Source organism: Lissotriton helveticus, chromosome 11, assembly GCF_964261635.1.
Source record: "Lissotriton helveticus chromosome 11, aLisHel1.1, whole genome shotgun sequence".
Taxonomy (NCBI): Eukaryota; Metazoa; Chordata; class Amphibia; order Caudata; family Salamandridae; genus Lissotriton; species Lissotriton helveticus.
This window is the reverse complement of record NC_136072.1, coordinates 790,325,117-790,337,906: the sequence shown is the minus strand read 5'-3', so window position 1 is coordinate 790,337,906 and position 12,790 is coordinate 790,325,117. Positions and strand designations below refer to the sequence as shown.

At 43.7% G+C, this 12,790-nt stretch overlaps 1 protein-coding gene across 2 annotated transcripts in view; it reads left to right on the top strand.

The window, feature by feature from the left end:
- The first annotated feature begins 2,758 nt into the window (after positions 1-2,758).
- POLD2 (DNA polymerase delta 2, accessory subunit) overlaps positions 2,759-12,790 on the top strand; it is a 48,787-nt gene continuing 38,755 nt past the window's right edge. Inside the window, exons 1-3 of one of the 2 annotated variants that reach the window (XM_078666751.1) lie at positions 2,759-2,878; positions 5,365-5,619; positions 11,301-11,422. In XM_078666751.1, the coding sequence (XP_078522877.1) occupies positions 2,833-2,878; positions 5,365-5,619; positions 11,301-11,422 (423 nt within the window). In that variant the 5' untranslated portion in view covers positions 2,759-2,832. Of the gene's footprint in view, positions 2,979-5,364; positions 5,620-11,300; positions 11,423-12,790 lie in introns of both variants that reach the window. The other variant, XM_078666752.1, reaches the window with a different exon arrangement.

Below are 12,790 nucleotides of genomic sequence, written 5' to 3'. Positions count from 1 at the left end.
AAAACGCTAAATGTGCAAATAAAGAATTCTATAAAATACTCAATGAATTTCGCAAACCCAATTGCCTAGACGGAACTCATTCTGTTACTCAAGATTTCACAGACAAAGTGGCAAATCATTACACGGACAACGCAGACACGTTGGAATCGTACTTAAAACAGAAAAAAAGCACCAGCACTAACCCTTGTACAAAACAACAATCCAAGAATGCTCTAAACAAGCCTCTCCGTTCCTTCCAACACATCTCACACAACAAATTTATGGACCTGGTCAAAGCAAGCAGGCCTGCCGACAGCTCTTCTGACCCATGTCAAATCATATCGTGAGACCACATCTCCCCTGCCTTGAAAGCCCTGCATTGGTTACCGGTTGCCAGAAGATCCACGTTCAAGCTGCTTTGTATCACCCACAAAGCAATACATGGAATGGGACCACTCTCCATCAGGAATAAAATCACCAAACACATTTAACAAAGGAACCTCCGCTCTAAAGGAGCATCTCGCCTCAAAATCCCACCATACAAGAAAAAATACCATGGGTGGCACATCCTTCTCTGTTCAAGCATCCAAACTATGGAACTCTTTACCCCCCAACATAAGGTCCACCGACAACCACCTTATCTTCAGAAAACTACTCAAGATTTGGCTCTACCCCACATAAGCACCATACGCAAACAGAAATTTACAGCATATCCCTCTGTATACAAGCATTTTTTTCACTATAGATATGTACCTATCTTTGTGTATTACTTTGTATAAACATGTAAAATAATTGTTGTTGAGAGAAAAAAATAATAATAAATAAATAAAAATCATCTTTGGTCTACGTGTACATACTTCCATTGTGCATCTATGTACCTTCCATGCACTTGGATCTGTGTGTCTGTTACTTTTCTCCTGAAAAAGCATATCCAATGCACTACCCTATTTCTCATCCTGTGCCTCTATCAATATCTTTAATCTACATATACTTACCTCCTTTAGGTATCTATATACTTTCAATGTAAATATGAATCTATATATTTATCACTTTCTTCTAATTTAGCATTTCCAATGCAATACCCTATTTCTCAGCCTATACTTCGCTCAATATTTCTTGTAGCCCAACCTTCAGACTCATCTCAAACTTCTTCTACTACTCCTTCCAATGCACTACCCTATCTCTCATCCTATACATCTATCAATATATCCCCTACATTCACTCTCTCATGTATCCCAAATCCCATACCACTACTATGATTGCCAAAATAACCCTTCCTAGACTCTCTCCTACTCTACCCCTCCTTGCATCATCTGACACCTCTTTTACTATACCGATCCCCTAAAACAAACCTTTCTAAACTCTTCCATCTGAGTCCTCCCCTCCAAAACTCATTTTTACTCTTCCAAAAGCCTCCTCCTACTGCTAAGACTTAACAAAAAAAATCCTTCACTCTTTTATCCCTCCACGATCCTTTTCAATAGAAATTAACAGACTAACATGTTCACTTCTCAAGTTCCATATTAAACTATACTAATATACTACCCAAATAACTGAATAACATATCCACTACTCAAATTACTTCATATTTTTTTACTATACTAATTTTCAACAGTAATCCTTTATAGGTTCCGGAGTGGCGTGCTACTCGCCAGAAAAGCGCTTCAACACCCATCAGGGGTAACAAGTGCTATATGAATGCAAATCCTTCTTCCCCTTTTATCCCTCCGCAATCCTTCTCACTCCAAGTAACAGACTAATATCCACCACTGAAATTACTTCATATTTCACCATATTAATTCACCACTAATCCTTTGTAGGCTTCCTGAATAGCGAGCTTCAACAAGCGCTATATAAATACAAACCTTTGTCCTCCTCTATCCTTCTGCTATCATTCCAAATCCAATTAACTGACTAACCTATCCACCACTTAAAATGTACTTGCATGTTTCAACACTAATCCTCTATGGGTCCCGGAGAAGCGTGCTACTCGCCAAAAATGCGTCAGAGGTAGTAAGCGCTATATAAATGCAATTACAATACCATACAATACATCAGGTCTTCAAAACTGGGGGGCCTCAAGTGATCACAGGGGAGGGCACCGGGCTCTGGCCAAAAGAAGCATCATGCAGATAACATTGCTTTGCTTTTGGGGGGGTGGAGGAATGAGTGTCAGCAAGCCACTCTGTATATAGGCCATCACTAAAATCTTTTGTCAGTAATATCCTCGCTGAGGTGTCAAAAGGTAAGGGACTCCAAATCATCTTCCACCCCCCCCCCCCCCCCCCCCCTCCTCTTTTCAAATAATCACTCTGTGGATACTTGTACACGTTCGTAAGGCCTCTCTGAGCAGAATAGTATGTTTGGCAATTATGTTTTTTCATTTTTAAAACGGGAACAGAGCTTATCTGCAATGTTTAAATAAGTCTAGACTTATTTAAACATTGCCAGTTTAATAGACTAACTCTGAAGTTTTGCTGGGGTGTGGGGGGCGGCACGATTATTTTCTTTCTATACTGGGGGAGTGACATTAAACATTTTGAAAACAACTCATCTAGATGAAGCTCTTTTGAAAAAACAATCTCAAATGCTAGCGCGTGCGCCAAGTGGCTCTATACTTGCTAGGTGCCCCTTGAAGCAATAACAGAAAGTTGTACGCCCTATTCCTAAAGTAATACGTGAGTATTCTTGTATTACACATACAGCATTGTATCACTGAAACTACCGGCCCTCAGGCGCCTGGAACTTCTGTTTCCGGAGTAGCGGACGCGATCACTTCCGAGTTGACTGGGCTGTCTTTTCCGAGGCGGGTTCTTTCTATTTTTTTAACCAATTGTATCCTCTTTGCGGGTGATGGTCAATTATCGAGCTCCTTCGGGTTTGCCACAAGAACCTATCAGTACGTTTAAACTAGATTTACTATTGGCTCCTTGTGTCTCCAGCTTTTGATCGTAAGCAAAGGCAAAAGCTAGGATTTTCCCTCCATTCAAAAACAGGAGGTAAGTCTCACGTTTGTGAGTCTCCCGCCTGATTCGGGAGGCATGCGATGTTAGCAGACGACAACAACCAAAACTGGTTTCTCCTTTGAAGTTGCTCGTAAGCTACTGGTAGCTATCCAACTACTTTAAAGTAGCCCTCCTGTGTGCAGCGAAGCATACTAAATTAAAAGTTTGCCTGGTTGAATTAATATTTGTATTAAAAAAATGATGAGCGTATGTCAGATATAAATGTGTGCATTTTCAGAACTCACAAGCAGATATTTGGAACAATGGTTGAATTCCCAAAAACGTACAGAAAGCTGTTATTTAAATGATAAATCATGTGGTGATAGGGTGGCAAATCACTCGTATTTCTACCTCGATGCCTGGGTTGCAGCTATGTTTGTTATCTATCACCGATTTGAAAAGGTATTTCCCAAATTTCCAAAGCCTTTTGTTTTTTACATTACTGTTTGCACTCAGGTAATCACTGCTGGTAATCTTGTTTGATTTGCTCACTATTACAACACCAATAAAAGTGGCTCGGGATGAAAAGGTTGGAGACTTCTGGTCCAATGTGTAGAGGCAGGCTTTCACTTACAGTGAACCACACTATCAGAGAGAGTATTCTCAGATAGCTTTTTTTAATGCTTGTAAATGATGCTAGCCAGTTTGAAACCAGAGATAATGGTCACATCCAGGCCTTTAAGTGGGATGAAAAACTGGGGGGATCTCCCAAAGGGGCGTGACCGATGTAATTTAGGGCTTGGCTTAAAAACAGGTAAGCTAAAAATATATGCCTTGCACAGCGTTCCACTCAACTGGTATTTTGTACTTCTGTCATTGCATCCAGATATATATTACAACAAGTAACATTGCACCTACAACAAGCCAGGTCTATTGGCGTTGTCATGGTTGTTAGTTGTATAAGATAAATAAGCACCATTGTATATAACATTGAAAATGCTTCAGTTCTAAGATGATGAGACTGAAAGAACTATAACAATTCTCTTTGAAGTTACATTTGATTAAAGGCAGTGAAGGGTGGTACTGCTGCAGAGTTAAGATTTTTTTTTCACCCCAAGGCAAAAATGGAGAGCCCTATAGGGACCCTCCTCGACACCTGCTTTTTAGAATTGCTGGTGCTGAGCACCAGCAGGACCAGGCCCACTTAAGCCCTGCACACATCCCAACAATTGCTCACCAATAAGTAGCACTTGAATTGAGTTTAAAAAAGTATGTGAACTGATCCTGCATGAGAATGGGAAGAGTGAGTGTTGGGGCGGAGTCAAAGGTTAAAAAAAATTCTGTAACTTTTTTCAGTTTACCTTCGGATAGCTACATATAAAATAATACAATATCGTACATTATGACACCTCTATTAGTTAATGCACTGCAGAGGCCTGTGTGTCTGTAACAAGAGAACGACAGAATAGAAACCTGGTTGATGCAGCGGAGTATACTGACTTGTGTATATTTGGTGCTATGAGGTCAGTCTGTGACAGAAGGCACTGTGAATATGTAAGTCCTTATTTTAACTAGCATTACACACCTTATAGGTTTGGCTACTTCAAAATGTGCAAAAAGATTTAAGATTAAAAACAAGGGCGTCCAAAAAAGTAATACCCAGAATTTATGTAGTGAAATATTTCTACAATTATCTTTTAATTCTGTTTTTATTCATTTCAGATTGGCCACCTAATAAAAAGCATTTTTTGGACACAATCTAGACAATTTTAACCCACTACACTTAGTACTTTCACCAATCACACAAACAACACAAAAAACCCGCTCCACAGTATTCCTGGCGTTGAAGCACACCACGCGGGCATTCGGTCCTCCTGGTGCGGCCCGATGATAAATCGTGCCACCAACTAGGTTGGTGAGTGAGTGCTTTTTAAAGAATCCAGTGTGATTCTTTATGCTTTTCAAGGAATCCAGTCAGTGTCCCTACATTTTCAACTAGTTCTGTAAGATGCTGCATTTGCTCTTCTTGAAGTGCTGCTTTATAAACGTCAGTTCACAAACAGAAGAGTGAAATACTACTGCTTTTCACTGTGAAGTGTTCTTCTAAGGAGTAAGCGGGTACAAGCAGACTGTTTAGAGATGCTGCTGTCCTTCTCCATGCCGAGCTCTCTAGTATGAATCTGTGCTTATGCACCAGCATCTGAAAGATACTGCTGACCTTCACTGTGCAGGGTCCACTCACTTGTACCAAGTTATGGGAGTAATTAGTGCCTTGCTCCTTTTTAAGCAGTACATGCGTATCACTCTCTGAGAAATCGCCCATGCTCTTTAATAAGTGTATGTGGTCATTTGCAGAGATCCGAATTATTTCGGCCAGGCACTGTACAATTCTTCTTTTTTTCCTGATGTCATTTTTGTCTTTTCTCTCTTCTTGTTCCAGGTGTCCCTTCCAGTTATCTCATCCAAGCTGTTGTCATGTTCTCTGATCAGGCGGCCAGTAAAGCCTGCAGCCTGCTGGCTCCGCCCACTGAGGAGTCTGCCATTTTTCAAAGGGTACCAGTGAGCAGCTATGTCAACAGCTCTGACATTTTCACTCTGGGAGAACGCAGTTTTACCCGCCAGTATGCCCACATCTACGCCACCCGGCTACTTCAGATGAGACCCAGAATGATAGAGCGAGCACGCAAAAAATGGGGTGAGTCATCAAGCAGAAAAGTGCCTCTTTTCTATTAAAGAGGGCAATCTGATCAGTGGCTGCTACCAAACTCTCAGGTCATAAAAGAGAGTTTCCCAGACCACAGGGCAAAAAAATCAAGAGTTTATTAAAGATAAGGAGGCAGATATTATATGGCCATTTAAAGGAGGGATCACCTTAGTATTGGAGCCTTTTAGGTCTCGTCTACAAGCAGATTTTAGCTGTCTGTAACTGAAAGACCTCTTGTAGACCATATCAAAACTACAGTGGGTTTAGAACTTGATCATTGTTTACAATTGGATTCTTATCACTCTTATTTGCTTGCTTCCTATTCAGTGTCTTTCCTTACTCTTCTTGCGTTTGTTCCTCCTGTGGAGCATAGCTTCTTGACCATCTTTTTAATTGCATTACTTGTATCCCCCCAACATTCACATTTAGAGGAATACTTGTTTCTTTTTCTTTAAGCACTCCGTGAAAGTGCATGTGTTCTGTTGCTCTCTCTCGTGTTCTGCTTCTTGCAAACACCTGTACTCCCCATGTTGCTCTCTTCTTTCCCTTGTGTGCTGCTTCTTTCGTTCAATTGCACACGCTCTGTCTTGTTCTGTTCTCCCGAAAATCGCCCAGTCTTTGCCCCACCTTAACTTTTTATTTATACGCCCTACAGCTTGGAGCTTATCTGTTGATCCCCCTACCCACTCCCTGTTACTTAATCCTCTGCCCTACATCCGCTACTCTCTTGCTCCCACATTCATTGAGGTCCTTAAAATTAAGTACTTTATTTGACATTTTTTGATGTTTGGTGGTCCCGGCAGTTGCATTTGGTACTGGGCCACTCCACTTTCTAAAACGCACTTTTGCGCAACTACATATTTTTTTTTATTTACCACTCCACTCCAAGCACAGCATCAGCTAAATGCATTTTGCTTTTTACCAATAGTGCACAGCATCAGCAATAAACATTGGCTACAAACCAGGTCTAAAAGGTGAAACCAATTTGCTTTTGTGCCCAATGCTTTTCAATGAGTATTCTTCTTATGGCAAAGAGGCTGCAGGCATGGCACCGGAGGTTGAAAGACGAAGACCGATGACAGCAGAGGAAAGTAGGATATAGGGGGTCTTAGGGGAACCTTTGGTTCAGCTCACCAAGGCCCAGGGCCTTCGGGTGCAGAGTTGCCTTTTTACGTCGGAGTCTTCTTACTAAATCCAGTCGTGGTCAGGGAAAGCCTCTGGATTCACACTGCATGCGCCCTTGTGGACATCAGGAGAGGTCAGCTAAAGCTGGACACAAGGTCAGTGCAAAAGGTGAGCCACTTGGGCCATAGGCGTCGGGTGCTGAGTGGGCAGAAGGCGCGGATCCGCCTGGATCCAGAGTTCTTGGAGTAGGTTTCTTTTGGGACAGGCCCGCTGTCCACATGAGGTTGTAGTCTTTTTTTAAGGTGGCAGCAGTCCTCCCAGGGGTTTCAGAAGTTGCTGGCTGCAAGACAGGTAGGTTGCAGGTTTGCAGAAGCTGGAAACAGGCCGGTAGGGCTGCGGACAAGGCAGCCACCGTCTTCAGTCTTCTCTGCAGGATCGTCTTCTTTCTTCTTAGGTCGTTGCAGATCTGAGTTCCAGGTCAGGGGGGGGGTAGGGAGTGGCACCTAAATACTACATTTAGGTGGCGTTTTAGGGGTGTAGCAGGTAGGGCACCTTACCTGGAGTGACAACACCATCTTATGCCACCCTCCTGTGGGAGGGGGGCATAGACCTAGCCCTGATTAGAAAGGTCTCCCCATCTTCAAGATGGCAGGGACTGAAAGTTGTGCTTCACCTCGCCTTCCCCACCTTAGGGGTGTGGTTTGCAGAGGTGGAAACACCTCTTATTCTTTTTTAATTTTCCTGCCCTAAGTGGGGGTGTAAACCAGGGGCTGTCGTCTGCTGCCAGAGGTGTCATTTTAGGGGAGTAGCAGGGAGGGCCAATGGGCACCTTACCTGGGGTGACTACACCCTCTAGTATGCCACCCTCCTGTGGGAGGGGGGCATAGACCTAGCCCTGATTAGAGGGGTCTCCCCATCTTCAAGATGCAAGGGAAGTGGGGGTGTAAACCAGGGCTGCCGTCTGCTGCCAGCAGCAGAGACTGGGGGTCACATCACAAAGGCGGCAGGCCTTTTATACTCCCCTCTTCAGCACTGGCCCATCCTGGGGGAGGAGGCATGACACCTCTGCCAAGGATCTGCGTTGTTTCTGGTCCCAGAGAGCAGGGGCTCTCTACCCAGGGGTGCAGAAACATGTCTAGTGGTGGCTGGCTGCCTACAGCCAGTCTGAGACCACACCAGGGTTGGCAGGTTTTCAGGGGGCACCTCTGAGGTGCCCTCTGGGTATATGGTACAATACTGGCATCAGTGTGGATTTATTGAAAGGAGCAGTTTGTTACCAAACACTCCTATGTTCTGTGAAGCCATCATGGTGCTGTAGAACTCGAGTTGCCGGGTTTCCAGCCCATGGACTCTCTTTGGCTTCACTGGCACTTACAATATTTGGAAATGGACTCCAATATTGTTGGGACATATCTGCTCATGCAGATATGCCCTCACCAGTGGTATAGTGCACCCTTCCTTAGGTCTGTGAGGCCTGCTAGAGTGGTGACTTATCTATGCCTTCAGGCAGTGCTAGTTGGCATGGCACGCAGGCAGGGTGCCATGTCGACTTGGTCATTTTCTCCCTCAGAGGGGAATGCAAGCTGCAAAGGCAGTGGCATGGTCCCAGTCAAGGGTGGGGGGGGTCCCACGGGACCCTCTTCTGCTCCCAGACCCTAGATGCTCAGAGTACCTTTTACTAGGGACTTGCAGAAGTGCCAATTAGGCCTGCTAGAGTGGTGACTTATCTATGCCTTCAGGCAGTGCTAGTTGGCATGGCACGCAGGCAGGGTGCCATGTAGACTTGGTCATTTTCTCCCTCCGAGGGGAATGCAAGCTGCAAAGGCAGTGGCATGGTCCCAGTCAAGGGTGGGGTGGTCCCACAGGACCCTCTTCTGCTCCCAGACCCTAGGTGCTCAGAGTACCTTTTACTAGGGACTTGCAGAAGTGCCAATTAGGTATTTGTTTTTGGGGAAGGAGCACTGGCACAGGGGACCTGGTTGGCAGGGACCCTGTGTACTACATTTGAAACCACATCAAAACCAGGCAAAAGTGGGGGGCTAGGCACTTTCTCACACCTTCTCTGAGGTGTAGAACCACTTTGTCTGCCCTCGTCTTATAGTTCACAACAGTACTGTCTACCAAGGTACAACATATATTATCATACAGCAGAACACCTGACATTACGTGTAGTTCTACAGTGTTTATTTTTAACCAACATGAATTGTACTCATAGTTTTGACCTCAGAAGGGTGAAAGGCTGAGTAGACATGAAGGTATTCGATACTTTGACCACAAGGTTAAACAGAGGTTCCTGCCATGGGTACATTAGTTCAAGAAGGCATCAAACCCTGCTGATATCACACTCGTGGCACACCCAGCTCAGCCTGTATATGCAACTAACTTGCTATAATGAGCTCCAACAGTGCTTTGGCACCAGCCACCCATCACACTTTGGGAGGTTGAATGATTTGTGACCCTAGCAGATATTTAATTCCAATATGTGCCTTTCCCAGTCATTTCTACGAGACATTGTCTCTGCCAGATACCAGGCATTAGATTTTTGAAATAAGAATTTTAGGCTTTTTTGTGATACAAGTATTTGTTCAAATAGAGTTAAATCCGTTTTTACGTTTGTGTGTCACTTTTGGGAGACCTGAAAATTTGTGAATGGAAACATGCAAATAATCCTCCTTTAAACAATTGCCACGCTTTCCGCATCTAAACCACTTCAAATACTGTTAATACTACAGGAACATAACTGCAAAGGCAAGCTCAACAGTGAAGGACAGGTTTTTGTAGATAAGTTACAGGCTTTTTCCTTCCATAGATATTTCTAAGTCCCTAGCACTGGATGAGAACAATCCTCTTTCAAAAAAAGAATAATTCTATTTTGGGGGCCCTGAGAAAGTCCTACACTTTATAGTGTGTGCTGCAGAATTGCTGTAGCCTCTTATTGCTTTCTGTTTCCATCCTGTAGATTGTCAACCAGGGCCTTGTGCTGGGCCGGTCCATAGTAAACTCTGCTATCTGGATAGGACCCACCTTTCCAGCCGTGCTGTTTGAGTTAATGAAGGTTAAGGTGCAGTTTCCCAGACACCTTTCTGCCCAAACAAACTTCTTGCCCATGGCTCCTGTCTCACCAAGCAAAATCTCTGGAATCCTCACCAGAAGCTGTGAAGAGCTTCTGTAGTTTATCTTGTCACTATTTTCCAATTCCAGACATTTTTCTTAAGCGATTTTCTTGAGTGTAGACCTTGGGGTACAATTCAATTCATGTAAGCTATTTAAATCTTTCAAGATTCCATCCCTTATGAACTTGATATCTGCCTTTGCTGCACCTCATTTGTTGCATAGTTGCTCCATTGTTTTGTGGATTGCTCAATAATAGGAAGAATGGTGTATTTGGAAATGTTTCTTTACTAGCTACAAAAGTGGTCTTTTCACTTCAGAAAGAGACTCGAGGCCTGGCTCTACGACTAGAGACCCCAGCGCCTGAATACCCTTAGGGGTGATAAGCCACACTTACAAATATTGATTGATTGCTACATTTGCAGTGTGAGCTGAAACTGGAGTATTTCCCCACATTAGAATTAAAAGTTGTGTTTTTAATCCACAGTGTTTTTCTTTCTGTGGCCACATTTCGCCAGGAAAAACCTGGTGAAATGTGCATGGGGAAAGCAGACCAAACTAGAAGAATCAGTCCCCATTCACTAATGCAAAAGTCATAATTCTGCATTCTCGTATTACCACCTTCTACAATATCTTTACTACTTGGTGCAGAATTACCAATTTGGTTCTTTCACACATCTAACAATGAGGACCTGAGGGTTCTACACATTAGGAACTTGGGGTGTCAACAGAAGTTTGATATCTTTACACAAGCCATGAGGTTTAAGGTGCATGAGCTCTCTAAGATCCAAACCTACATAGGACCCACAGCGAATGAAAACATTTTGATTTTAAGTTTAGTGCTGTATCTTTTCCTAAAAGAGTGTTGTGAGTTCCTTGCAACTCTAAGGCTGCCACAAGAGAATTGAAATGGCAGAAGCAGCATTGGCAGGAGCATCATTGTGAGCAAAATAGTGCTGTACATAGACACATTTAAATCGATAGGGCAGTCTGTGATGCATGACAGTCAACCTCAAAAAGTAGATTGCCTTTGAGAAACCAACCTTTTCCATAAAAGAAGCAACTCTAATGGAATAAAATGTCCATACAGTCCATCTTGATGAGAGGTAGAGACTCTGTCCCTTAAACATGTAGCTGGCAATGGGCCTTCTAGTAATTTAATAACACTGAAGTGTGAAGTCCTTAATTGCAACGGTGTGCCCTTTTCCCCCATCTTCAACCTGTCTTATATAGCCTAGCTTTTCATTGTAACACAAAGCCATCCATACCAAGGGTCTTGCAACATAGGTTTTTATAAATATTAATGGCTATCCAGCAAATCAAGCTATGTTTTTCACCAGCATCTAGCCAGATTACGTTCGAGGCCTAATAAGGTTTTGATAATTTTTTTGTTCTTTTAAATTATGTATTTGATTTTTCTCCTTCTTCTATTCCAGGGAGCGATATTGTAGTGAGGAAGTTGTGTGAGCTGCAGGGATCCGAGAAGTGCTGTATTGTGGGTACTTTGTTCAAATCCATGGAGCTGCAGCCGTCTATCCTGAGGGAGATCAGTGAGGAGGTAAGTCCAGCATCCCTCTGGGAACAGGAAAGGCAACTTTTCATAGCCACGTCACTCATCACCGAATTCACAACTATGCATGATTGTAGTTAGCTTGCCAAAGCCATACAGACCTCTTGCTCTTCCCCAGTAGAGCAAAAAAATGATGATGGATTCAACCCAGATCTGTGACTGGGGGTGAGTGTCTGAAAAGTTTCAGCACTCCATACTTCATCTCCTTGTGTTTGCATTGTTCGCCCTAATTTGGCAGGGTATGCCCAAAAGGGGGTCCCTTGCTCACTTTGCCACTGGATTCAAGCTAGCTTGGCTGATGAAGGGTGTTACCCAGAAACCGATCCCAGGATGCTTGTTGCCAGTTCAGGGAAGACCTGGCTTGGCAGTTCAGGCTGAACTGTTCCCATGAGGCAAAGGGTCAAGACTGATTTGCATATATCTGGGTCTGAACTGAGGTGGCAAAGTGAACTAAAGAATGATGATGTATTCAACCCAGATCTGTGACTGGGGGTGAGTGTCTGAAAAGTTTCTGCACTCCCTCCATCATCTCCTTGTGTTTGCATTGTTCGCCATTGCTAATTTTGCCACTGGATTCAAGCTAGCCTGACTGATGAAGGGTGTTACCCAGAAACCGGTCCCAGGATGCTAGTTTCCGGTTCAGGGAACACCGAGCTAGACTGTTCCTATGAGGCACATGGTCAATACTGATTTGCATATAGCTGGATCTTAACTGAGGTGGCGAAGTGAGCTAAAGAATGATGATTGATTCAACCCAGAGCTGTGACTGGGGGTGAGTGACTGAAAAGTTTCAGCACTCCGTCCATCATCTCCTTGTGTTTGCTTTGTTCGCCCTAATTTGGCAGGGTATGACACTAATGACATGAACAACTTCAGTCCTGTCTTCAATCTTCCCTTCCTAGCCAAAATCCTCGAAAAATGCGTTCTCCGACAACTGAACCAACATATCGACAAGATTAATCTGCTAGACCAACACCAATCAGGCTTTAGAAAATGCTGCAGCACCGAAACTGCAATCCTTAACATCGTGGATGACATCCTCAACTCCCTTGACTCGGATCATTGCTGCCTCCTCATCCTCCTGGATTTATCGGCGGCCTTTGACACGGTGGATCACAGTCTTCTCATCAAGGCTCTCAAGGACAGCACAGGTGCAGATGAGGTGGTCCTTAATTGGTTCTCCTCCTTCTTTCATAATCGCTCTCAAAGGGTAAAAATCAAATCCTTTTCATCTGACCTTCTACCCGTCAACAGAGGTGTCCCCCAAGGATCCGTTCTCTCCCCTCAATTGTTCAACATCTATATGGAACCCCTCACCCCATTCTAAAAAAAGCCAACATCCCCTTCCATCTATAT